General features: G+C 35.6%; 2 protein-coding genes across 4 annotated transcripts in view; one reads left to right on the top strand and one right to left on the bottom strand.

Moving 5' to 3' along the window:
• LOC129256757 (translation initiation factor eIF2 assembly protein-like) overlaps positions 1-6,646 on the top strand; it is a 28,880-nt gene extending 22,234 nt beyond the window's left edge. Inside the window, exons 10-12 of one of the 3 annotated variants that reach the window (XR_010293166.1) lie at positions 1,584-1,817; positions 2,711-3,585; positions 6,197-6,646. Coding sequence is in view for 1 of the 3 variants with exons in the window: in XM_064097657.1 (XP_063953727.1) it covers positions 1,584-1,817; positions 2,711-2,758 (282 nt within the window). In the remaining 2 variants the exon portion in view is untranslated. Of the gene's footprint in view, positions 1-1,583; positions 1,818-2,710; positions 4,444-4,910 lie in introns of those variants that run through there. The other 2 variants (XR_010293165.1, XM_064097657.1) reach the window with 2 other exon arrangements.
• Positions 6,647-16,683: 10,037 nt separating this feature from the next.
• LOC129256125 (UDP-glucuronosyltransferase 2B23-like) lies at positions 16,684-24,150 on the bottom strand. Its single transcript, XM_054894405.2, has one exon. It carries the CDS (start codon positions 22,645-22,647, stop codon positions 21,070-21,072), a length of 1,578 nt encoding a protein of 525 aa, XP_054750380.1. The 5' UTR covers positions 22,648-24,150; the 3' UTR covers positions 16,684-21,069.
• Between the last annotated feature and the right edge of the window lie 962 nt (positions 24,151-25,112).

Here is a 25,112-nt window from a genome sequence, read left to right as displayed (position 1 = left end):
GGGGTGGACTGACGCCCCCTACCGACTCCAACGCCTCTGTACTATTGAATTGAACGATTAAAAGATAGAGACAAAACGGGATACAAATCTTTCATGATTTGAGTTACTCTCACATAAGACAGTAATTTTTGATGCTCTTTTCTCATTTTCAATTGTCAATACTGAATCTACTTAAAGCCGTTGCAACAAATTTCCTTTCAATTCTTCTTTAAACCCATATTACATCACAATAATTTTATATTTAGTGTATTTTTTTCCAACATATTTACTTTTTTCAAAGCTTTCCAAAACTAAGATCACTTCATTATTATCATGATTATACCGTAATTGTTTTTGTAATTTCTTGACTCTTTTGTAACATTACTTTTTAGTTGATTTTATATATTTTTATGCTCTTTTGTAAAACATTTGTCAATTCAGCTTAACAAGCTGCGATCATATGTTTTAATAAATCTTGAATCTTGAATCTTGAATTTATTACTTTTGTTTTTAGTTGTGAAAACACCCAGAACGGTTAAAAAATGAATAAAATGAACGAACAAAATAAAACATTTTTAATTTAGATGCTATAATTGCAATAGATACAAATAATTTACTTTCTCTCATTGTGACGAACAGTAATTGTTAGCATGGTTATTTTGGAGGGAAAAGGGAGAAAGATAAATGAAACGTAGAACGAGACGAGGAGAGCGTTGGGAGATGTGATTTCAGATCTACTATTTGAGTCACATTTACCCCCTTCCCTCTTTGAAATTGCAACAGGAAAACAAATCGAATACTGGTATGCAATCTTCAGGAACAAAATTATTTTTTATTATAATCTATAATTTATGAAAAGAAGATACCAAAGGCGATTTTTTGTGTGAAACATTGAGGCCACCATCTTGAAGCCCAGAAGCCAAAAATCACAAAATAGTTTCGGACTTTTGTTGCGCAGCATCATCATCGTACTCGAAAGGGAATGTTCACCCTTTTTTATTCATTCTGGAAAATAAAGGTAGTTGGTATGCTATGATTTCACCCAAAACGGATTATCGTCGTAATTATACACTTTGCAAATGATCTCTATACAAGGAGGTAAAGTGTGACAATAGGCAATGAAAAAAGCACTAGAGCAGACAACAAAGCGGTATCGATCGAACCTGACCTGTCCGCGTGTGCTGATTGCCCTTACGCATTTTTGTACACAGTGCCTATTGACTTGGGGAAAAGGCGAAGATTTGACAAAATAACACGACTTTTTCCTCGTAAATTTCTTAATTATTCTGTTGATTTGAGAAGCAAAACCTTTATTTCTAGAAAGAAAAATGTCTGATCTTTCATCTTTACATTTACTAAAAATCCTGAAAATACATCAGTTTGGCGCAATTAGCAATTAATTCGGAAAACACCGTCACAGATCCATATACCTATACCAGCAATGTACCAAAACGGCTCCGCAGCAGGGAGAGGTATCCGGTTTCGCGGGCCCGCACGCAAAGGGTTAAACAAGATGATACAGTTTAACAGCTGCCATTGATGTTTTTTATATATTTTGGTCATATTTGTGATGTAATACTTTGATTTTTTATCATATGTTGCAGGCTGAGTTTTTGATAGTAGATTTCAACCCATTCAATGAAGTGACTGATTCCTTACTTTTTACATGGAATGAGCTCTATAGAATGAGAGACAATGATGAAGAATGTCAGTTAAGATGTATCAGAGAAGAGGCTGGTGTACAACCCAGTCCATATCTAGCTTATTCTATGCCTTCAGACTTCTTAGATCTTTCTACTGGAGCAGATGCCAACAAGCTGGTCAACTTCTTGAAAATGGTAAGAATTTAAGGAATAACATTTCTGAGCAGTCAAGATTGTACTCTTTGTTTTTACGAGAAGTTTTATACCATCCTTGATTTTCTGTTGAAATAATATTTGCGATGTACAGTATGTATCACAAAATTGCAAAAAAAAAGGAAAATGTGAAAACAATCAGTTATATACACAGAAGAATATGAGAAGTTTAATTGCCATTATCATAAGATCATTGGAATTTAATTAAACAAATATTGCCATTAAGGAGACAAAAACTTGTATCGCAAAAAATTTAAGATTCAACAGAGTGAAATGAATTCAATCTTTTGAATAAGCTTCAATCTCACATGGTGAAAAGGCTTTACGTTCAGATGCTGAAAACTTAGAAATTTGAGATCACTTCAAAGCTTATCAGTGAATAAAGCAAAAGTAGTTATCAGCCATGCCAAGAATGTATGAGATATAAGGTCTAAGCCCCAGCAACAATATGTAAATTTCATTACCATGTGAAGGGTTAATAATGAAATGTGATACTCCAAAGTCCTTTGAACTCTCAAAATGACCTTATAATGGCAGTCATTTTGCAGCTGGTAGTAATAATAACATTTTGTAGGACTTTGAGCTGGAGTATCAAATTGCTTTCATACTTTTACACTGAAGCATGAGACATTCTCAAATTTCTTACCTTTTTGTGTGCTTGTATCTGTCTTATAAACGTTTGAAAATACTTTATTCTTTAGAGAAGCACACACCTAGGATTTAATCCTTGAGGTATTAGGCAAATTCTTTTGATCATTTCATTTTCTTTTCATCCAAATATTACATTGCAAGAAGTTCTATAGAATATGTTTCATGATCATCTTCATGGTGGTTAAAAAGAATAAATGTCCTTTTTTCTTTTTCATTATTTATAGGAGGTCCAAAGACAAGATGATTGTTCTTCTGATGATGATGCTAGGTGATGATTTGTCCCTCTGATGCAATAGTATTCACTGTTACCTTCTACCCCAATATATCTTGCGTGTACTTTTCCTTCTATGTTTCTCTTTCCTTACTCATTTCAATCGTTCTCCTAAATGTTCAATCTGGTTAAGATGATAATCATGTTTTAAATGTATTACAAGTAAGTTGGTCGTTTAAACTTATGTAACAGTTGATACATATTCAATTCTCAATACTCGTGTAATTTTGTTCACATTGCAATCTCTGTATTCAATGGTGGTACAACGGCATACTATACTCTTTAACTTCTTGATAATTATATCACATTCTGACATGTAAATATCATATGCTTTTTGAATTTTATCTTCATGTGAAAAAGACATTCACATATTGTAATGACATTCAACCTTGGATATCCTGTTTTCATATGGGAACATACATATGGTAAAACAATTAGTTTAATTTTCTTATGTCAAGGGTAGCATTTAAAGGATGTGGGAAAAGGGAAGGTCAGTTCTTACAGGAAATGAATCTTAGATCTAAAGTCCAAAGTTATTGCAATCATCCATTCACATGCTTCATACTATAATGCATTCATCTATATTTCTGTATAATGTTATCTCTTTTGTATGTTGGGGATTTGAAATTCAACTAAACTTTATGCATGTTCATGGTCTAAGAAAGATTTTATACCATGTACTTGAATAAAGGATACTATGCCTCCGTCAAGTTTTTTGCATCACAGAAATCTATTCCACGTAGGACAAATTTGACTTTGAAATTGTTACTGGTATCCATTTTGCATAACATGGTTTGAAAATTAATTCATTTCGGGTGATAATGGGAGGTAAATTTATGAAGACTTTTAGTGTATTTACATTAAGGCTGTGGCTAATACAATAATGCTACAGTCACATTGGTCATATTTTAAAATCATGTATGATACAATCACATTGCATTGCTCTTTGATATAACCCCTTTTATATCCCCAAAAGAGGGCATCCAAACGGAATTACTTTTCAGTATGATACATATCATATAATGACATTTGTAATGATGTAGGGGTAGAGAATTACTAAGAAGGATGTAATATATATGGGAGAAGTGCTTTTAATGTAGGCCATTGTGATTAAATATCTTTGTTATCTGGAATCTTGTGATATCAGGAAGCTGCTTTTCAAAAGGAAACGGGCCATGTTAAAGTTTTGATATTTTGGGGTGGGCTAAGCTAGAACCAAAAATATATTTAAAAAATACAATCAGCTAGTAATGTTTATCTTTTTGTACATGTTTATGGGGGGAAAAAGAAAGTGGAGGGGGCTGAAAGCCCCTAGTTAAGTTATGAAAATTCTGATTTATTTATTTTATTTTTTTATTTTTTTAGTGACAGACAATTCAGAAATGAAGCTTTACAAAATTCTGGAAAACAAGCATTAGTTGAATCAAATTAATCTTTGTTATACTCGATGTGTAATATTCAAGGGCAGAAAATCAACTGTCTGAGCTCTGCCTTTTTAAAATTCAGATTCTACCCACCTTATGACTTATGGTAATATTTCTTCATATTGTTTCAATTCACTCATGCATAAATTATGTATATTGTAAGTTAATTGATACATACTTAGTATTTAGGTCGTCAATACTTTATATTGTGAAATGTTTCTTAGTTGCTTTATATTATAATAAAGTCTTAATTGAAATGGGATTTATGTCTGCATGTATGGGGGTTTCAATTGTCCTTAAAGGAAAATGTAATCCTTGAAACAGGATAGCTTGTGCAAAAACAGAAAAATCAAAGAAGCAGATAAACAAAAGTTTGAGAAAAATGAATGAATAATAAGAAAGCTATGTGCATTTGAAGTTTAGATCATTATCATAATGTAGATCCTCCCATTGGCAATGCGACAAAGATGTGTGATGTCACATGTCAACTACTTTCCCATTACATTTCTATATATTTCACTTAAAATGCCTCTTTTATCTCATCTATCAGTAGATCATATTATATTCTTTCTATAGGAGGGCATGTAATACAGATTTTCAAAGAATACATTATGGATAAAGAGTTTGTATCACCATAAGAAAGCAAACATATCGGGTATTTTATATTCCATCAAAGGGGAAGTTGTTCACATGTGACATCACAAATATTTGTTGCATTGCCAATGGGAGGATCTCCATTGCATTAGTGATCGCAATATTCAACTGCTCATAACTTTCTCATTATTTGTCGAATATTTCTCAAACTTGCTTTGATCTTATTCTTTGATTTTTCTGTTTCCACAAAAGTCAACTTGTTCTAAAGGTTTCATTCCCTTTTAAATGTCTGTAATTGTTTATAAATTGGGAGAAGCTGCTCCTTTGAAACATTGTATGCCATTATATCATTCTGCAAGGACAGTAGTTTGCAGGAAATTGTAATATGTATAGAATTCTGTAAAGAACATATAAAGTGGTGCTAAAAAGTTAGTGAACCCCACCAGAAAATACACTCCCTCATACTGAGTGTTGAATGGAGACAACAACATTACAATGTTTGGCGAAACCAGACAAAAATACTTTATTGAATGCAATATTTTATAACCTGACTTCACAATTAAAACATGGCAGAAGTTAAACATTTGAAAAATATTCACTTTCTGGTGGGTTCACTAAATTGTTAGCATCACTGTTGAGCCAGAAAAGAAGGGGGTTATAAAGGGGAAAGCCCAGTTTAATAAGAAAAAGCCACAGTGTGTAGATGTCAAAATTACCTACTGATAGAACAATGAATAGGTGGAGGGTTTGGCACGCAGTCAAAGGTTCTGGCATTATAAAAAAATGGCAGTAATAAATGGAATGCGGAATGGTTTTGAAAGTGAGGGGACTGACTATGCAAAAAAAAACACCAAAACACAATCAGATTGTAAGTTTACGTTTTCGGACACGTTTACGTTTATTGAAAACGTAGGTTGAATCCAGCTCCCCCCCCCCCCTTTTACGCGGCACCTGGAAAGGAACTCCTACTTGAATTCTACTTAAAGGAGAATGAAACCCTTGAAACCAGCTGAATCCACATCAAAGAGAAAAATCAAAGAAACATATTGTTGAAAGTTTGAGGAAGATTGAATGAATAATAAGAAAGTTATGAGCATTTGAATATTGAGATCACTAATGCCATGTAGATCCTCCTGTTGGCAATGCGACCAAGATCTGTGATGTCACACACGTACAACTCATTACTTTAGTACTTATTTCACTTATATTCTCACTACTTTTATATAGTCTATCACAAGGTGAGGTGTTATCTTTATGAGAGGACAAGTACAGAGGTTTCACAACATTATATCATTGATGAATCGTTTGTCATATGATTAGAATGAGCAAAAAGAGATGTTTTGGGGTATATTTTCAGTGTCCAAAAGGGGAGAGTTGTTCATCTGTGACATCATAGATCTTGGTCGCATTGCCAATGGGAGGATCTCCATAGCATTAGTGATCTCGACATTCAAATGCTCATAACTCTTCTATTGCTAGTCCTATTTTACTCAAACTTTTGTTGATCTTATTCTTTGATTTTTCTGCTTTCACAAAAGCTAACTTGCTCCAAGAGTTTCATTCTCCTTTAAGAAAAATTGTCCTGTCCGTTGATAACTGTCGTACGTCATTTCAGGTCAAAAACTGATTAGAGATATGTGTCTTTCTAATTTCAATAGTAGATCCATAAATGTTCATGTCCATGAAGCTGTTATATACTTAACACACTGTAAGTAAGTGTTGTCAGGGTTTCCAAACTTATACTCACCCCTGTAAACTAAATTTCGAGAACACAAAATAAAACTTCATTATTAAACGAGCTGAAGTTTGACTAATAAAACAGAGCTTAGCAATGTCTACTCATATACCATTGTTTATACTTGATGACGCAACACTTCTCTCTTTTGTTTGCTTTTTCCATGGGCTATGTCGCGGTGAGGATGTGCATGAGAGAGGGGGATACCATCAAAGAACCTAGAATTTGATATTAGAACTGTGTTTATGTACGTCTATTACCTTCTTTGAATGGTTCCATTTGTAAATACATAAACTATTACAATCGTCCAAAAAGATTCATTTTTTAACTGCATGTGAAAAATTATAAGCTTTTGAAACGGGAATAATTTGCTGTCTTTCTGCAAAAGTCTCAAGACACTATACACAAAATTTCATATATTTTGTTACAATAATGTAAAATCTGGTTTTATTTCTCGTGGAAGATTTTGACTCATATCAGTACTCTTTGTCATCCTGGGTTCGCATTGGGATTGTACTCGGTGTATTGGGAGAAAAGGGGAATTCAAACCTCAACCATGATCATGACCTCAGATCTTGAACCCATAATCTTCTATCATCAAATAATTGGTATGTACATAGTTTGGTATCCTATGATCTAGTGCATCCCGATCTGTGTTTGTCTGTGGTATTTTGGGCCTCTAAATGGGTAGGGTCAGATGTGAAGATGACCAAACTCAACATCAGGAGAGGTCAACAAATTAAGAAAATTCGACATACGTTGTTACATGAAGAAAACGGACGGCAGGGTAGCAGGTGACCGCCCCTTCGTGACTTTTTTAAAGTTGTGACCCCCCCCCAAAAAAAAAAGACAGACAGATAAGAAGAAAAGAAAAGAAGATAGAAGGAAACTCATGATACCATTAGATAAAAGATGACGCCACTGTCAGCGGGTCGTCTTGCACCCCATATCAGCGGCGCCACATTGGAAGGAATACCAAAGTTCAGAATGATATGCGTCTTTGTTAACGTCTGAATGGATTTGACAGCTTTTCTCCACTTTGCTTGCATGTTATCATTATCTTTTTTTTAAATCAAATCAGGAACATTATACTGTACTTGCCTTACCGGGTTGCCATATGATTAGCATTGTACATGTGAGCAAAACAAAACCTGGTTTTTGGTTGAAGGTGTTGGTTGACTCTTGAACTTCCTATGTACCAAGGCTTCTTTCGATTAGGAGGACATTGAAAGTGTGATAAATTCAAGTATCAGGGATCAGATTTTAACTTTGTATTCATTGTGCTATACGTTCTTATTAAAGGGATAGTCTACTCCGGACTGAAAGTAATTATTCTTAATGAATAGAGTGAACTTCACTGAGAAAAATGCTGAAAATTTAATCAAAACGTGATAACAAATAAATTGAATTTTAAAGATTAGCAATATTTTGTTTAAACGATTATGCCCGTCGTCATAAATATTTAAGAGGTAATCTGATGAGGTCATGTCACTTTCCCTTTTCTTAATTTATTACATGAAATCATAAATATTTCGTAGTTTTATACATGTGGGTATGGTATGTCTCCCTTATAAGTTGCAGCAATGAATTTCTAATGCATTAAATCAAATGTCAAACCAATTTTTTTGCTAATGAAGGAAAGAAATCAAACATAATTTCATATAATGCTAAAGAACAAGCGGGGATATGACATCATCAATTTTCTCTTTGAATATTAATGAAGACATTCATAGAACTGTTCCAACGAATTCTTGGCGACTGGAAATCAGCCCGTGTGACTCCTATCTTTAAAGGTGATAATGTTAAGGATCCGCTGAACTATAGACCGATCTCTATTCTCCCTGTTTTATCAAAAATTCTTGAAAAAATAGTATTCAAACAAATATTTTCACGAAAATTACATATTTACAGATATGCAATTCGGTTTTCGTCCGAGGATCTCTACCTCTCTTGCACTCCTAACAATATTATTATCGAAAATATTCGAGCTAGTTTAGATAAAGGCCTTGTGGTCGGAATTGTTACCCTAGATTTGAGGAAAGCGTTCGATATGGTTCCCAATGACGTCATCATCGATAAACTGCGTATGCATGGTTTTGATAATCAAAGTTTGGCCTACTTGGGTAAGACTATCTTCATATGAGTAAGCATATATAAAGATAGTAAGCATATGAAGATTTAACTGGGCGTTGTGGCATGCGCCTGTAATCCAAGCTATGTTGGGAAGTTACAAATTGATGCAGAGGATCGAGCCCTATAGCTGGTCACGTCTTTCGGATGGTAACGTTAAAGGTCGGTCCCAGACGTAAATAATCATATATGATTGATACACGTCTGACAAAACTCAAAAACACACACACACGCAGGTTACTTATCGATGGAAATTATTCTGAGCCCCGTTCCGTAATTTGCGGAGTACCCCAAGGAAGTATCCTTGGTCCGATGTTTTTCATAATGTATTTGAATGATATCATCAAAGTTGTTCGGCACAGCACATTATCACTATATGCCGATGATGCATGCCTTTATTTTGCTTGCAATGACCCAGTTGAACTCGAACGTAAAATTAATGAAGATTTGAATAATATTGCCAATTGGCTCCGTTGCAATGAGTTATATGATTGAATACAAGCAAGTGTGAATTTCGTCGAAACGCAAACAACGTCAGTTTGCCGATGTTCAGATCAAGATAAATAATTTTCCTATAAATCGTATGCACAAGTGTAAATATCTCGGTGTGGTACTAAATGAATACGTGGAATGACCAAATTGATAAGGTGAAAAGCAAAATTACTTCAAGTCTATACTGTTTAAAACACATGAGAGCACAATATCAAGGTACTGCTATGTTATTGTATAAATGTCTTATTCTACCCCCACTTTGATTATTGTTCATATATTTGGAGAAATGCAGGGAAAACCCAAATTAATCGTCTCATTGTAAAGTAGAATAGGGCCCTTCGAATTGTGCTAAAAGTAGATTCCTTGTTCAGCACATCAGCATTATACACCAAATTGAATGCTGAACCAATCGTCCTTAGATGGAAAAAACAAGCACTTGTATTAATATCTATGATACTCAATAAGCTTTTACCGCATTTTATATATGTAATAGGATTAGTCTTAAGCAACATTCTACCCACACACTCCGTAGCCGGCTCAAACAATATAACAAACTTAAAAACACCCAAAACAGACTTTGCACGAAAAAGAAGCCTATATCTTGCGATACTTAATTTTAATTCATTGGCAGAACGTATATTCGCACTTTACCAAATCTAAATTTATTTGAACTTGAAATTGGAAAAGTCCTGAAATTTTGATATATCCCTTTTTTTACCAATTTTTTTTTATTTTTGTTACAAAAAATTGTGTTTTTGTTTTTCTGTTTTGATTAAGTTTCTGTTTTGTTTCATCCTCCCTCTTTGGTTTTGTATATAGGTTTTTGTTTTACTTTGTTATGATTTGTTATTCTTTGTATTGTTTGTATATTGCGAGGCCTCTTTGAAAATCAGCCATTGGCTGATGGAGGGCTTTTTACCGTGTTTGAATAAAATAAATAAAATAAATAAAATAAAATAAATAAAATAGATAAAATAAAATCTCTAAAATGTAACTTCGTTATTCCTTTGTCCGATTTCGATCAAATTTTCAGTGCTTTTTCTGATTTTTCTGTTCAAATTATTTTCAGCCTGGTGTATCCCTTTATTATAAAAAATCTTACCTAATCGGCACAATTTAATCCCCCTTTAGACATTTAAACTACTTTGTAACATTGATGCTGTCTAAATTGTGATTCAAATTGCACGTAAGCACAGACGCTTATAATTCAAATTTTCTTAAATGTTAAAGATAAGATTCTCGGGAAAACCACGAACATAATTTTTTTCATAAAAAATACGTCATATGCATACTAGAAATGTTATTCCTTATTCTAAATCGCCAATCAAATTATCCACAGGCTGAATATTTTGAATATGTAGACCTGAAAACTGAACATTTTAAGCACATCCGTAACTCACTAAATAAATGTGAGTGCGAACTGAAATGTCTGAAGATTAAGACAGGCAAATGGCACGTTTTAAGCATTTTTCCGTATCATATACATGATGCGTATCTTACTAAAATGAAAGCATGAAACGTGAGCGAAAATATTGTTTGTAAATTGACTTAAAAACCCGAGATATTTTAATTCGTTCATCTTGAACATGATGTGTATGTAAGAAAACAATACGAGCGGTTCTATTTTCCAATTCTTAACTTCTCATTTCTTTTTAATTTTCAATTCCTCATCTTACCTTTATTATCTTTTCTTGTCTTTTCCTTTTTTAAGCCACCAACACCGATGGGGGGGGGGGTGCTTTGCAGCTCCTACAAACCTTTAAAACTATTTCATTTATAATGCTCACGGAACACTTGAATAACAGGTAAAGTTGATGATATAATTTAAAATGGAAGCTGTAAATGTATAGTAAAAAGTATAAAACTATCATATATAGGACATTACACCTGAAACAGGTTAGTATTGGCCCAATTGTACTAGTGGTCAAAGGTCTACTTATAAAAAGATAAGATAAAGCTTTCTGAACTATCGAGCAATAATGATGGAGAATTGAAAAGGCCCAACTGAAGATTTTAATGTTCTTGAGCTGTCGCTATGTTCATGGTTTCAATGTTCAATTTCAATTCAGGTCTGAATACATAAATTATCCAAAAATTTGAGCTGGCGCTTGTATTACTAATTTTATTTAGGGCCTATATGAGATGCATTATCTTGTTTGTAAGAATAAAGTTAAGTTAATTGTACTTAAAGGACAAGTCCACCCCAACAAAATGTTGATTTGAAAAAAGGAAAAAATCCAACAAGCAAAACACAGAAAATTTCATTAAAATTGGATGTAAAATAAGAAAGTTATGACATTTTAAAGTTTCGCTTAATTTCTATTATATGAAATATTCTAATTTTCTCCTCCTTGTCAAGTGAAGCAGTTTTATTTCCCCCTGAACATGTGCATGGAATTACCCTTATTTTAACAATTTATTGTTAAGTTAAGTTGGTCCTTATTGTAAAATCTGTAAAAATTGAAATATTGTATTATTCAAACAATAAAAAACAAAAGAAATAGTGAGTGATGGACATCATCGACTCGCTCGTTTGCATATCGTTGAGTTGTGCATTTAACCGTTTTGTGAAAAATAAGCGAAACTTTAAAATGTCATAACTTTCTTATTTTACATCTGATTTCGTTGACATTTTCAGCGTTATGTTTGTTTGATTTTTCTCTATCGATTCAAATCAACAATTTTCTGGGGTGGACTTGACCTTTAAAACTTCAGTCTTTAGTTAGCTTTTAGCGGCTGATCGGAGAGAATTATTTAGATGAAAATATGCCCCACGTATCCCCCTTTCTTGGCGAAGTACAACGGAATTGAACATAGGTACGAACTGATTATGAACTACAATTATTTAACTAATAAAGGTCCACTTTTATAACTCAGAACCTCCATAAAAAGTTCCTGACTACGGGCCCGTGTTTTGGTCTATCATCAGCCCCTTCCTTTATTATCTATACAGCGTGTCCCTCAAAAAATGGTTAATGAGTATAATGTCAGAATTACTTAATCACATTGTATATCATTTTATAATCTTGGACTAGCATCTATTTCATACAACTTGCTCAAATTTAATGCGATATGGTTGATTGAACACAGAGCTATCTGGCTATAAACCTTTTTTTTTTGCGCTCATCAGAAAACGTCTCAATCCAAGTTTCGGTATTCCGTAGAATAAAGTACAGTGCATGGTCCACGTCTTCATTCATTCTTATTATATTTCCTCTTTTTTTACGAGAGAGATTTTGGGCCCACAATTTCCGGGCCAATAGTTTAATTAAAACAAATTAAGGTTCAAGAAACTTATACTAAAAGATATATACACTTAAAAAATAACTACAAGAAAAATGAATTTAATCTTTTTTTTAAATCAGTAATCTCACATTGAAAACTTTTGTAATCATGCCTAATCTGCAGTTTGTATAGGGGCGAAATTTTAGGTCTTTATGTGTAATTCGGTTGAATATTGATTAAGATGCTTTTGGAACATTGAACTATTACTCTTCTCCCGATCTGCCATTGTTAAGGTTTTTGCTTGTAGTCTTTTTCCTGTACTTGAGCCTAGTATTGTATTGTCATCTTGCATCATGTGCATGGTGCTCGTTGATTGAATTCTGCCTCGAACTCATCTGTTTAACCTATTCAGATTTTTATTTTTTGGGGCATATCTTAGAATCACGAAGGCCCTTTTTGCTCGGGTGTGAACGTCTGCCCTACCACAATTAATTATCAATAATGGTTGAGAATTGCAGTTTTCTTTTGAACCAAGATGCAATTAAAATGTTGGTATGTTATGAGATGTGTCCTGATCAAGATGATAACCTACACTGCTCAGAATTTGAGACCCCTGTTTCAACAAGGACCTATATGAAGAGATGGACATTCATCGCTTAGATTTTCACTAAAAGGTGACCGTTATTGTCATGAATAAAATTGTCTTCATAATTTATACTTGTCTACTTTGGTCCTATGATTGTTAGTACCGCAAGAAAGGCCTGAAGCAGTTCGTGATTGGAACTTTATATTTCACAGATATGCGCAGTTGATAACAAATCACCGTCATGGAAAATCGATGTGCAGTTCTTGTTTACCTTTGGTAATCTTATAGGTCCATGTGTTTTATTTGAGAAAATGTCTGCATATTTCAATATATAGCCAAATTTGTCATTGATTATTAATCATCTAGAATTCAATTTTCTCAAGTTTCTCCATGATATTCCATATATATATATATATACGTGGCAAAACGTGTATAGATCGTGTCTTAATGTTATTGAGGTCCTTACGTGCGTCCGGAAGTGTCCGGATTGAATTATATCATATTCTATATCACAGAAATCGTCTGCTTCACAAGTTTGCTGCTCCACATAATTATGAAGCATGTTGATTGAAAGGCACATGCTGAAAAAGGGTATCAGTCAACAAAACTAAGACTGGGGAACTGATCCGTCTTTAAGTGATCAGATACGTCTTGGTAGTCATGGTAATTGCTATTGTCACAACATTCTGTATGTTCTTATTAATACCTTGGTCACATTTGTTCTACGGCGGCCGTACGGCGAGTCGAAAACAGTCGTTTTATTCATTTTTATTCAAACCACCTATATGTAACTGGTACAAAAAATGTTAAAATGGCTGTTTTCGACTCGCCGTACGGCCGCCGTAGAACAAATGTGACCAAGGTATTAGATGTACATAACCAGGTGACGGTGACTATCACTGGATCAAAGAAAAAAAAATGCTCGCGTTAATCGTCAATCTCTTCATAGGTCCATGGACCTTTTCGCACGTGAATCATGAATCATCATTGTATTGATGATTGCAATTCGTCTTTAGAATCATCGGACCTTTCACTCGAAAACTGTGATTTGAATTCGAATTCCCGAGCGAAGGCGGCATGTGTCCTTGGTGACTTGTCAATCAATGATTATCTCCGGAAGTGCTTGAAGAACACGTAAGCTTCCCCCCAAAAAAAATGTTTTGGAGGTCAAGCCTTTTACAAGTAAAATTCATACCGTAATTTGAGTGAAACTGAACTGGAATTCACCTCTGGAGTAGAATTCGAATTCGTGACTGGGATTAGTTTGGTTCTACCCGGGTTCTACCCGGGTTTTTCACTGGAATCATTCAAATTACATTTTTTAACAGTGTTAGTGTATCTCTCTGTTGTTTATCATTGTATGCGAGAATATCTATCCATCAGGTGAATGAGTAGGTCGTCTTTAAGTCCTGAAGAAAAGAGCAGATTTACGCTTGTGGCTGAACGTGAATTGTTAGCTAATCCTAACTGCACATAACTACTTAAACAAATGCTATTATTATTGGATCATATCACTTAAAATTTCATCCAGTTGCAGTAAATGAATTTACGGGTGTTAAAGGCATAAATAACATTATGTTTTAATTTCAATATTGTACCCATCTGAAGTGTCATTAATATTTTTTGTGGGACACGCTGTAGAAACAAAACTCAAAATCATGAAAGTCGCAACCAGTCATATACCTCGGTCACATTTGGTCTACGGCAGCCGTACGGCGAGTCGAAAACAGCCGTTTCATTAATTTTTATTCAAACCACCTATAATTAGCTGTTACAAAATGTTAAAACGGCTGTTTCTGAACAAAGTGGTTTTTAACGGCGCTCTCATAAAAAAAATATGCGCCTCTGGAAATTATCTTATCATAGACTTTAATGTTTTATTTTATTATTTTCAGTAGATACGACCTTATATTTCAAAATATATTATATACATTTTATTATATATATAATACAGTCAAGGCCGTTGGCTGAACATGACCAGTTCGTAAACTGAGCACTATAAAAAAGCGAGAATGTCCGGGTAGAAGTTTAATTTTAACTTATTTTGAATTGGTAAGAGAAAGAAGTTTGTCAAGATATGATTCTAGAAGCGGTCACCTCTCTGACCTGTTATATTGAATTTATCTCAAATTCAGGTGGAATTTCAATGCTCATTCCCTTAGGCTGTTGTGTGTTCTAGTTTCATTACGTTATTTCCCATGACTTGCATCATATACTTTCCCTTATACGTTGATAATTCCAGTGTCACGAGAGATCGACATGTCTTTTTCAATTTTGTGTGACAAAGAGCACGCAAATATTATTTCTAACTATCACAACTATTTTGTACAAATTGGATTGTCATTACAAAATGTAATAAAAGGTCAATATATATATGAAAACAGTGAGGTTTAGCGAATCAATACCCCTGGAAACCAGTATTAAATCAATAGTGGAGAAACATGGCAAAGCTATGCAGTATAGGTTCATTAAGAATTGCCTTGTTTCGTTGAAATAGTTATATCAATGTATAATTTATAATGTATCAGTGATGACACACGTTCAACCATTCATTCTTGTTTTCAACATGATCCTAAAAATCAATTTTTGTACTTTCTTTATCCCCGAAGATTTGACCTGAAATAGGGATTGACTCTCAACAACTATGAAAGATAATTGTGATAGGCCTAGTGATATATTATAACTTAGTTTTAGATGAACCCCATTATATTAAAAAAGGAAATGTATTTGAGTTTCCATTATGGAATTTAAAATCCACAGTATATTTTTCTCGGGAAAGATATGTATACATATTGGCCAACTAGTATTTCCAATGCTTTGACCCGTAGACATGTTTACTAATTGAATGAAATCAATGAATGTCTCTTTCCTATGAAAGTAAGGAGGTATTCATTTACTTGTTGCTATGTCTTGAACGCCTCTGATCTCGGCTTTTAAATCAAGAAAGTTTTCCAGGGGCGGCGCGGGGAAATTTTGATATAGCTGGAGGGGTGGGTCGGACGAGACGACCCTCTGTCATATGTCAGTGTCAAAGTGATTTCATATTTCTTTTAAATCGAATTATAGGATAAAGAGTTGCACAGACATCTCCATTTTATACTCTACCACCCTCTTTCTTCTCTTAATTCTCTCACCCACCCCCCCCCCCATTTTTTTCACGACTTGAAAAATCATGGGGGATCGCTTCTGTGGTGCTGTCCCTGAAGTATATGTCAATTTGAATATGTTAGAGAACCTAAAACAGGTCTATTTCGTGTTTTATATGATTTTCACAAAATGTCATATAAAATATTGTCTTGTATATTAAGGTTTCTTTTGATAGTGTTTGAATTAAAAACAATAACAAAGAAATCATGCTAAAGGATTTGGTAAATATCTTATGTGTTAGGGAATATAATTATGTCACAAATAAAGAAACTTTTTTGGTCAAAATTCACTAAAACATCGCTTAGAATATACAGAAAAGTGACCATTTTAGGTCGGACACAAATATTCACAACATATATTGATTATTATAACTAATCTTTTGAACATTGTGTGATCTAGATAGTTCCTAGGTGAATTCAGACCTTTTGTTAATTAACGACCGGACAGTCTTTTGAACATGCATGTTAGCTAATATAAAAACGAGAAACTAGTCATCCATATTCCTTCACATTCAAGTCACCTTTTTCATCCTATATTTCACAAAACATAGTGTCAGACATACAGTATCAAAATAAAGAAACGTTAAGCCTTCATTTATTGTGTTAAATAAATTTATTTAACTGATTTGAAATTATGTAGGATATTTTGTCACATTCTGTCACTAATAAATTGAGGTGTTCCGGAAAGCTAGAGAATATAAAAGTTCATATACCGTAAGGGCACTAGTATTCAACCCGTTTCGAGAGTTTCCTCAAATATATAGAAATATAAAATTTACCTGTATTTCAGACCCGTCTTATTTCCAAGAGCAAATGATGGTTATTATTTTTTCGTAATTTTTTTCTTCAACCCGTCGACTGTTGGCGCGGGTGATCGAATTATACGGCGATGGTTTTTGGCACTAGTATTCAATCCGTCGGCACTAGTATTCAACCTAGCGATGAAAGATGGACCTGTCTCTCAATCTGCCATTGTCCCATCCGACTAAGGACTAGACCATTTGAGATGAGACCAAACAGGGAATTAATCAAAGCCAGAGACTTACATAGATCTAGATCTAAAGCCCCTTTCACAATTGACGTACGACCATTTGCGACCTTTTGGTCGTGCGACAGGCTGCAACAGGCATCAATCGCTAGTCATCTCATAAGATCGCACAGAGGCTTTCACAGTTGCAACAGCTGTCGTACAACAAAAACAACCAGTAAACCCCGTTGCACGAGTAAGTCGAATATGCTCTTATTATGCTCGTGCGATCACATGCGAGTGTTGCACGAGGGATTGCGAGTGGAACGGTCGCATACATGCGAATGAAACGGTAGTGCAATGTTGTAAGCCGTTGCGATCGGTCTTGCAACAGTCTTATGGCCCATATTATTATCGCAACCAGTCGCAAGACAGGTCTCTGTACATGTAGGTCGCTTGCACATGTGCAAGTGTTGCACGACCTCCAGTCAAGTAAATGCGACCACTTAATTGTGCCACCTCTCGCACCAAGTCGTACAACGTTGAACAACGCTCGCACGATGATCGCCCGACCGATGGTACGACCCCGGGTACGGCCTGATGCGAGTGAATCGATCGTATTTGATCGCGTTCGGATTTTGAACATGTTCAAAGTTCAGATGTGACCAGTCACGACCACCTCGAGTTCGTAAGACCGTCTACAACGACTGCGAGTGCTCGCAAGACACCAAGAGATCGATCGTGCAACAACAAGAAAAAAATGTTGCAGGCGGTCGTAAACTGGTCGGACGTCAATTGTGAAAGGGGCTGAACGGTCGCATACATGCGAATGCAACGGTAGTGGAATGTAGTAAGCCGTAATTTCGATCGGTCTTGCAACAGTCTCATATTATCGCACCCAGTCGCAAGACTGGTCTCTGTAGGTCTCCAGCACATGTGCAAGTGTTGTACGACCTCCAGTCGACTAAATGCGACTATACTTAGTTGTGCCACCTCTCGCACCAAGTCGTACAACGTTGAACAACACTCACACGATGATCGCCCGACCGATGGTACGACCTGTTGCGAGTGAATCAATCGTATTTGATCGCGTTTGGATTTTGAACATGTTCAAAGTTCAGATGCGACCAGTCACGATCACCTCCGACCACCTCGAGTTTGTGCGATCGTCTACAACGACTGCGAGTGCTCGCAAGACACCAAGGGATCGATCGTGCAACAACAAGAAAAAACTGTTGCAGGTGGTCGTAAACAGGTCGTACGTCAATTGTGAAAGGGGCTTAATTTAGCAATCTAAACCATTTTGAGATTCGCTATCTATCCTCACTAGGTTGAATACTAGTGCCATTCAGTGCAAGAGGCCATCGCCGCATAATTCGATCCTCCGCGCACACAGTCGACAGATTGATAAAGAAAATACCGACAACAGATTACCCTGGAAATAACAAAGGTATGAAATTAAGATAAATTCCCTATTTCTAAATATTTGGGGGAATATGTCAAAATCTTTGAATTATGCCAGGTTGAATACTAGTGCCCATACGGTATACATATATTTTGCTCAAAACAGGTGGATGATGCGGATATAGGATATATTTATAATAAAGGTACCGTAAATCAGGGGCGGATCTAGGTTTTTTCAAGGGGGAGGTGGTATTTTCGAACATAATTTACAAGCCCCCCCCCCCCTCCCCCTGAAAAAAATGTCTTCACTCCCAATTTATGGTGATTTATGCCAGGAAATATTTGACAAGCAAAAAAAAAAAAGGGGGTCCTCACTTGCGTATATGCACCGCATATTTTCCTAACAAATATTTGTTATGCCCCTCGAAGAGGAGGGGGGGGGGGGGCACGTACAGACCGAATGTGCCCCCTCCTGGATCCGCCACTGCCATAATAATATATCTTCAAAAATAGTTTATGTGCGTTGTGTGGTATATAGGATCAGTTTGACTATCAAATTCGCACCAACGCAAGTATGAAATGTTCCATGTTAACATTGATGATATCAACGAATCTTTGACATTCTTTAAAGGACAAGTCCACCCCAACAAAAAGTTGATTTGAAAAAAGGAGAAAAATCCAACAAGCAAAACACTGAAAATTTCATCAAAATCGGATGCAAAATAAGAAAGTTATATGACATTTTTAAGTTTCGCTTAATTTCACAAAACAGTTATAATTATGCACATCCTGGTCGGTATGCAAATTGGCAGACTGATGACGTCACCCACTCACTATTTATTTTGTATTTTATTATATGAAATATTAAATATTCTAATTTTCTCCTCCTTGACAAGTGAAACAAAGTTTTATTTCTCCCTGAACATGTGGAATTGTCATTATTTTAACAGTTTATGGTAAAGTTAAGTTGGTCCTTTTTGTCTAATTTGTAAAAATTGAAATATTGTATTATTCAAACAATAAAAAAAAAAAAGAAATAGTGAGTGATGGACATCATCGACTCTCTCATTTGCATATCGCTGAGTTGTTCATTTAACTGTTTTGTGAAAAATAAGCGAAACTGAAAAATGTCATAACTTTCTTATCTTACATCCGATTTCGATGAAATTTGCAGCGTTATGTTTGTTTGATTTTTCTCTATCGATTCAAATTAACAATTTTCTGGGGTGGACTTGACCTTTAACTTTCATCCGGAAAATGGTCCACAGTCAACCAACCATGACAGACAGTCCCTGAATAGGGCAACTCAAATACTTATTCTACACAATGCTTATAAAAAGTACACTTCTGAAAGCAAATATATGAAATTATATTCTCATGTGAATTTAAAATTACATGATTAAACACTATAAGCACTGTAAAATAAACGTGAAGAAGTTTTCTCTCTAAATTCGTTTGCTTTGAACTATCTGTAAAATATATAGGCCTATTCTATTCTAGCCTTGTTAAGTATTTGAAATTTTCTTTTAATTTCACGGAATGTTACAGCTTATAATAAATGATATTTGTCAATTTATCAATAGAAAATGCTGATTATTGTTATGCAAGGGCCTTTCACAAGCTACAGATAAAGTTTTATAGAAATTGAAGTAATATAATCAGCATAATTCAATCTGCACTTATTGTCAAAGAGGGAAAAAGAGGAAATTCTTTGGCAAACATCTCACACCATTGTATTTACCTCCAATCGGCATCTTTTAGATGTATTGACATTAACTGAACTACCATTTTAGTTGATATTCCTAAATGCCGTTTTGATATTTCTATAATTGAAGCTTGTTCAATGCGGACAATTTGCAAAATAGTAATGTAGCAATTTTTACTCAGACTTAAACATGTAACTTACGTAAGCGTTTTGATACTGTTTTATAAGACTTAGTCATCTGCAAATACGTCCTGGAGATTATGAGGGGACTTTGTATGGTAAATGCATGTTTATACATGGGCTTGATTACTAAAACGGTTGATTTATGTACATTTGTAATTTCATCGAAAAGATTGTGAGATATTTTGTAGCAGAACCCAGAATCCATCTATGGATCCCAAGAATAGTTCATCTAAAAACATGGTTCCGGTTTCTAGCTACCTATAAGAGAAACTTCATCTTGAATATATTTGTTTGATAAAGTTTAATTTTTAGTCTTCAGTAGAATGTTAGAAAGATGTAATATACTACATCTATAGATATCACATTTGAGACTATATTCATTGAATGTCTAGAGGTAAACAGTGATATAAATGAATATCGACTGACATTCCATACCTATAGTGCATTTTCATGCTATAGAAAAGGCACTTAAATGCAAAATATTCTACTCCCTGAATTATATTCACATAAATTACGCACTGTAGGAAATTACTGTTTTGAAATCCTGAATATAACGAAGGAGCTGTTATTTCCCACCTAATGTTCTCTGGTAGTGATTTGACACTTCAAAGGCACTTAAAGTTGTATTGATTTGGTTATAAAAAATTTTATATACATAAAATTACTGTTTTGTAAGAATGTTTGCAGAGAAATAAAAAAATATAAGCATATATATTACAATTTAGTCCGCTTTTACTTTTGACATCGTATGTATGACTCTATAGCAAGTCCTTCCTATTAATATCAGGAAAACTGATAAAACAGCGAGGCAAGCAATGAAGAAAATTGATACATCTACAAGGTTTCGTTCAATAAAATTTAGGTTAACAATAGGTACTTGATACTGTGCTCCACCATGTTTGATGATATGATCCACCCAGAAGGCTGCCTTCTGAGAAGGAAGCATTGGTCGATCAACAAACATGCCCGATAATCTGTCCATGTTCCTCTGAAAAGTTTCATTGGTGATGACGTCATGAAGTGCATCATGTATTTTATTTTCTGTTAGTGTGAGTTTATCGATGGTGATGCCGATTTGATGAGCACTAACCTTAGCACCTGTGTCGTACTGATCACCATGGATAGGTATAACAACAATTGGTACACCGTGGTAAAGTGCTTCATAAAAACCATTATTTCCTCCTTGGTATAAAAAAGCACGGGTCTTTTCATGACCCAAGAGGTCATTTTGCGGTAACCATGGCAACGTCTTCACGTTGGGAGGCAGGTTAATACCAGTCGGGGTGCCTTGTAATTGGAAAATTACCTTTTGGGGAAGACGTGCGAAAGCATTGATGAAATCTCTGATGACTTGAATAGGAACTGAAGTGAAATAGGTGCCCATGGTGCACACGATGACACCGTTCTCTCCAGAGCTTTGCATGAAATTTTCAAGTTCTTCCGGAAGTGCATTTGATGGTCTTGTTGTAAGACCCCCTACAGGAATAACATTAGGAGGTATGGCGCATGGAAATTCCACCGCAAAATCACTATTTACCAAAAATAATTCACTCTGAGCAAAAAGCTGCTCGATGGAAGTATCTGATATGATGTTATGTTTTACTTTAATTTCATCGTATGGTCGGCGAAAGTACATTCCAAAAAGTATGATGAATAATTGTGCAATCGAGTTTTGGACACGTTCCTTAAAGTTCAGTTTATTAGAAAGACCACTAAATATTTGTGGAACGTAGGCTGGGGAATTATCAGATCCAACTAACGCGGTTACCATACATGGTGAAGATACAGCTGACAAAGCTATATGAGGTATATTAAACCGATTAGCAATAATTAGAGGGCACATCCAACCGATGTCTGAGATTATTACACTGTAATTAGCACTTTGAAAATGATCCATGATATTAAGATCAGAGAGTAAGGCGTCGCAATCATTAGCTCTACCGTCTCTCATCACCTCGGCTAGGGTCCACATCTGGGCAGAAGCAGGCATGAAAGCACGTTCATTAAAAGCATTGAATTGTTCATGAACTTTCTGCACCGGGATAGGATGACGAAATATTACAAATTCAAATAGTTGCGAGAATTTGGGATCAGTGGCCCTGTGGGCGTAGGCATTGCTGATAAGAAACGTTACATTATGACCCTGCTCAACAAGACGTTCTCCAACAGAGGCTGCACATAAAAAATGGCTTCCCTCACCGAGGATGGCATTCATTAATATCTTATGTCCAAAACCAATCTGGATAAATGACATAGCAAAGAATACAGAAATCCATTTAGATGACACACTCTCCATCATCTTGACACAATTCACAACCTATCTGGAATAGTTGGATGAAGAGCTCAGACTGCCTGACGCATGACGTATCATCCCAATACTGTAGTATGGAATAAGATTGTTCGGCTACCAACGTGGGAACGGCCGCAACGCAACCTGTGCGGTGCAACTTGAATATCGATTATATACGGACAATATCTTTCAGGCCCTGTGGTGTTCTTGGTGACGAACTATTCAGTAGAAACCCACCGTCCCTTATTTATATGATTGTACGTGTAGCCGGGATACTAGTTCGATATGAAAGGTTTGCTTTAACCCTGTTCAAATCCAGTGTATTTTGGAACCAGATATGAATAACATATGTTGCGTTTGGTGAGCTGAAAGGGGGCTATTATAGTATGTGTAGGATGTAGAATTTGTGGCGCACATGGGGTGGGGGTATATGAGGTCATGAGTGACGTCTACCAATTAAGTGAGTGATGGTAAGATACGTACAAATCATTCACTCACTCGAGTGAGTGAATGAATGAAGGTTTATGGCATGGAGGGCACGTCATAGGGGTAATGGTTTTGAACATGTCCAAATCCTTTATGCGTGGATATATTATCAATCATAAAAGATGTCAATGGATACACAGGCTTTTTGGTTTTGTTTTGTGTTCAAATTGTGCTTATTTCATGGATTGTATTGTGGTTGATAATGGGCGTTTTTTTATAGAGAGGTACAACCGTATAGTGGTTTGAAGCTATGTTAGGATGCTGATCGAGGATATAAGATCAGGTTTCACTGCCCATGTTAATCATTAATTAAAGAGCAGAGAACGTTTGGCTGGAAAAGGGACAGTTGTTGATCAGAAAATTTGGGTGGTGAGAGGATATGCATTGCCCCTACAGGGAATTAATACATCCTCAAACCTTGTGTTTTTTAGATTGAAGGTGAATGTTGGGGTAGTTATAGTGTACTCACTATAGTTGGAGATGTTTATGTGTGGATGTGTCCGAAGTCCTACCCAGTGGCGTAACAGGCGGGGGGGGGGGGGGGGGGCAGGGGGGCAAGTTGCCCCGGCCCCCTGGCGGATTTCACCGGGAAAATAAAAGAACAAGTGGAATGCCTCTGGCCGTCTCACCTGCATCACGCGATTCAATATAGCAGCAGTGCTGATTTTGAAAACTACTATAACTCGCACAAGATGTTCAGTGATACTTGGTTACTCTTATTTCCACGTTTTATGAACTAGACCAATACACTTATAGAGATATGATGGCAATTCAACAAATACCCCCAACGTGGCCAAAGTTCTTTGACCTTACATGACCTTTGACCTTGATCATGTGACCTGAAACTCGCACAGGATGTTCAGTGATACTTGATTACTATTATGTCCAAGTTTTATGAACTAGACCAACACACTTTCAAATTTATGGCTGTAATTCAACAAATACCCCAATTTGGCCAAAGTTCATTGACCCTAAATGACCTTTGACCTTGATCATGTGACCTGAAACTTGCACAGGACGTTCAGTAATACTGCAGGTGAGACAAAAACGGGAAAAAGAGAAAAAAGGAGGGAGAAAGAAAGGAAAAGGGGAAAAGGAAAAGAGGAAAGGAAAGGGAAAGGAAAAAATGAAAAGAAAACGAAGAAAAAACTTTTTTTAATAGAAAAGGAAGGAAAGCGGGAAAATATACGAAAGAAGAACATTTGAGAAAGAACAAATCATTCCGAAATAGGCCTATGTAATGCAATAGCACGGTGGGAAATAAATTAAAAGATGACAAAATGGCAAACAATAGCGGGAAACGAAGGTAGAATGTAATTAGTCAAAAGCTAATTTTTGGAAAATAAAGAAAAGGGACAAGAAAAAAATAACACGACCGGGCTGCCGATGATTGAAATTAAAGAGCGGGAAGAAAGATACAACATTGTGCTATAAGCTTGCTAAATTTTGTGCAAATAAGTTACCGGGGCTTTGCCCCAGACCCCATGCAGTAGGGGCTTTTCATTTTTAACCTCATTTTTAACCTTCAAATGGCTCTATAACGCCCCCCGTTCACAATCACGTTCAATCACTGCATAAGCGCGGGGGGGGGGGGGGGTCTTGGTTCAACACCCAAGAGGAAATAAAATAAATTACAGGAGACAACGTATAATAAAATGAATGGAAACAATGAAATGTGTTATTTGCTGGATATAATGAAAAAATCTATCACATAATTAGAATGAAATTTCAATAGGCAATTTTTTTCCAGCTCGCTTTGCACGTTGGTGACTTTTTACAGACTTTTCCCACAATACTATGTTTTGCCCCTCAAAATATTTGGTTCATTACGCAACTGGGTTGAATAAATGTGTTGTATAAAATATCCTTTACATTCCCGCGATTTGATTAAAATAGCGGCAATCTTCGAGGTTTAAATGGCTTTGATGTCAAGAAGTTCCGGGGGCTCTGCCCCGGACCCCAACCGCACAGCACTTCGTATGGAAGGG

The sequence above is a fragment of the Lytechinus pictus genome, chromosome 3 (assembly GCF_037042905.1).
Source record: "Lytechinus pictus isolate F3 Inbred chromosome 3, Lp3.0, whole genome shotgun sequence".
NCBI classification, from domain to species: domain Eukaryota; kingdom Metazoa; phylum Echinodermata; class Echinoidea; order Temnopleuroida; family Toxopneustidae; genus Lytechinus; species Lytechinus pictus.
Note: the sequence above shows the minus strand (reverse complement) of the source record. Positions and strands in the feature narration are given on the sequence as shown.

Bases quoted from the DNA above. Each gene is read 5' to 3' on its own strand.
- LOC129256125 (XM_054894405.2), bottom strand. From the start codon at position 22,647: ATGATGGAGAGTGTGTCATCTAAATGGATTTCTGTATTCTTTGCTATG.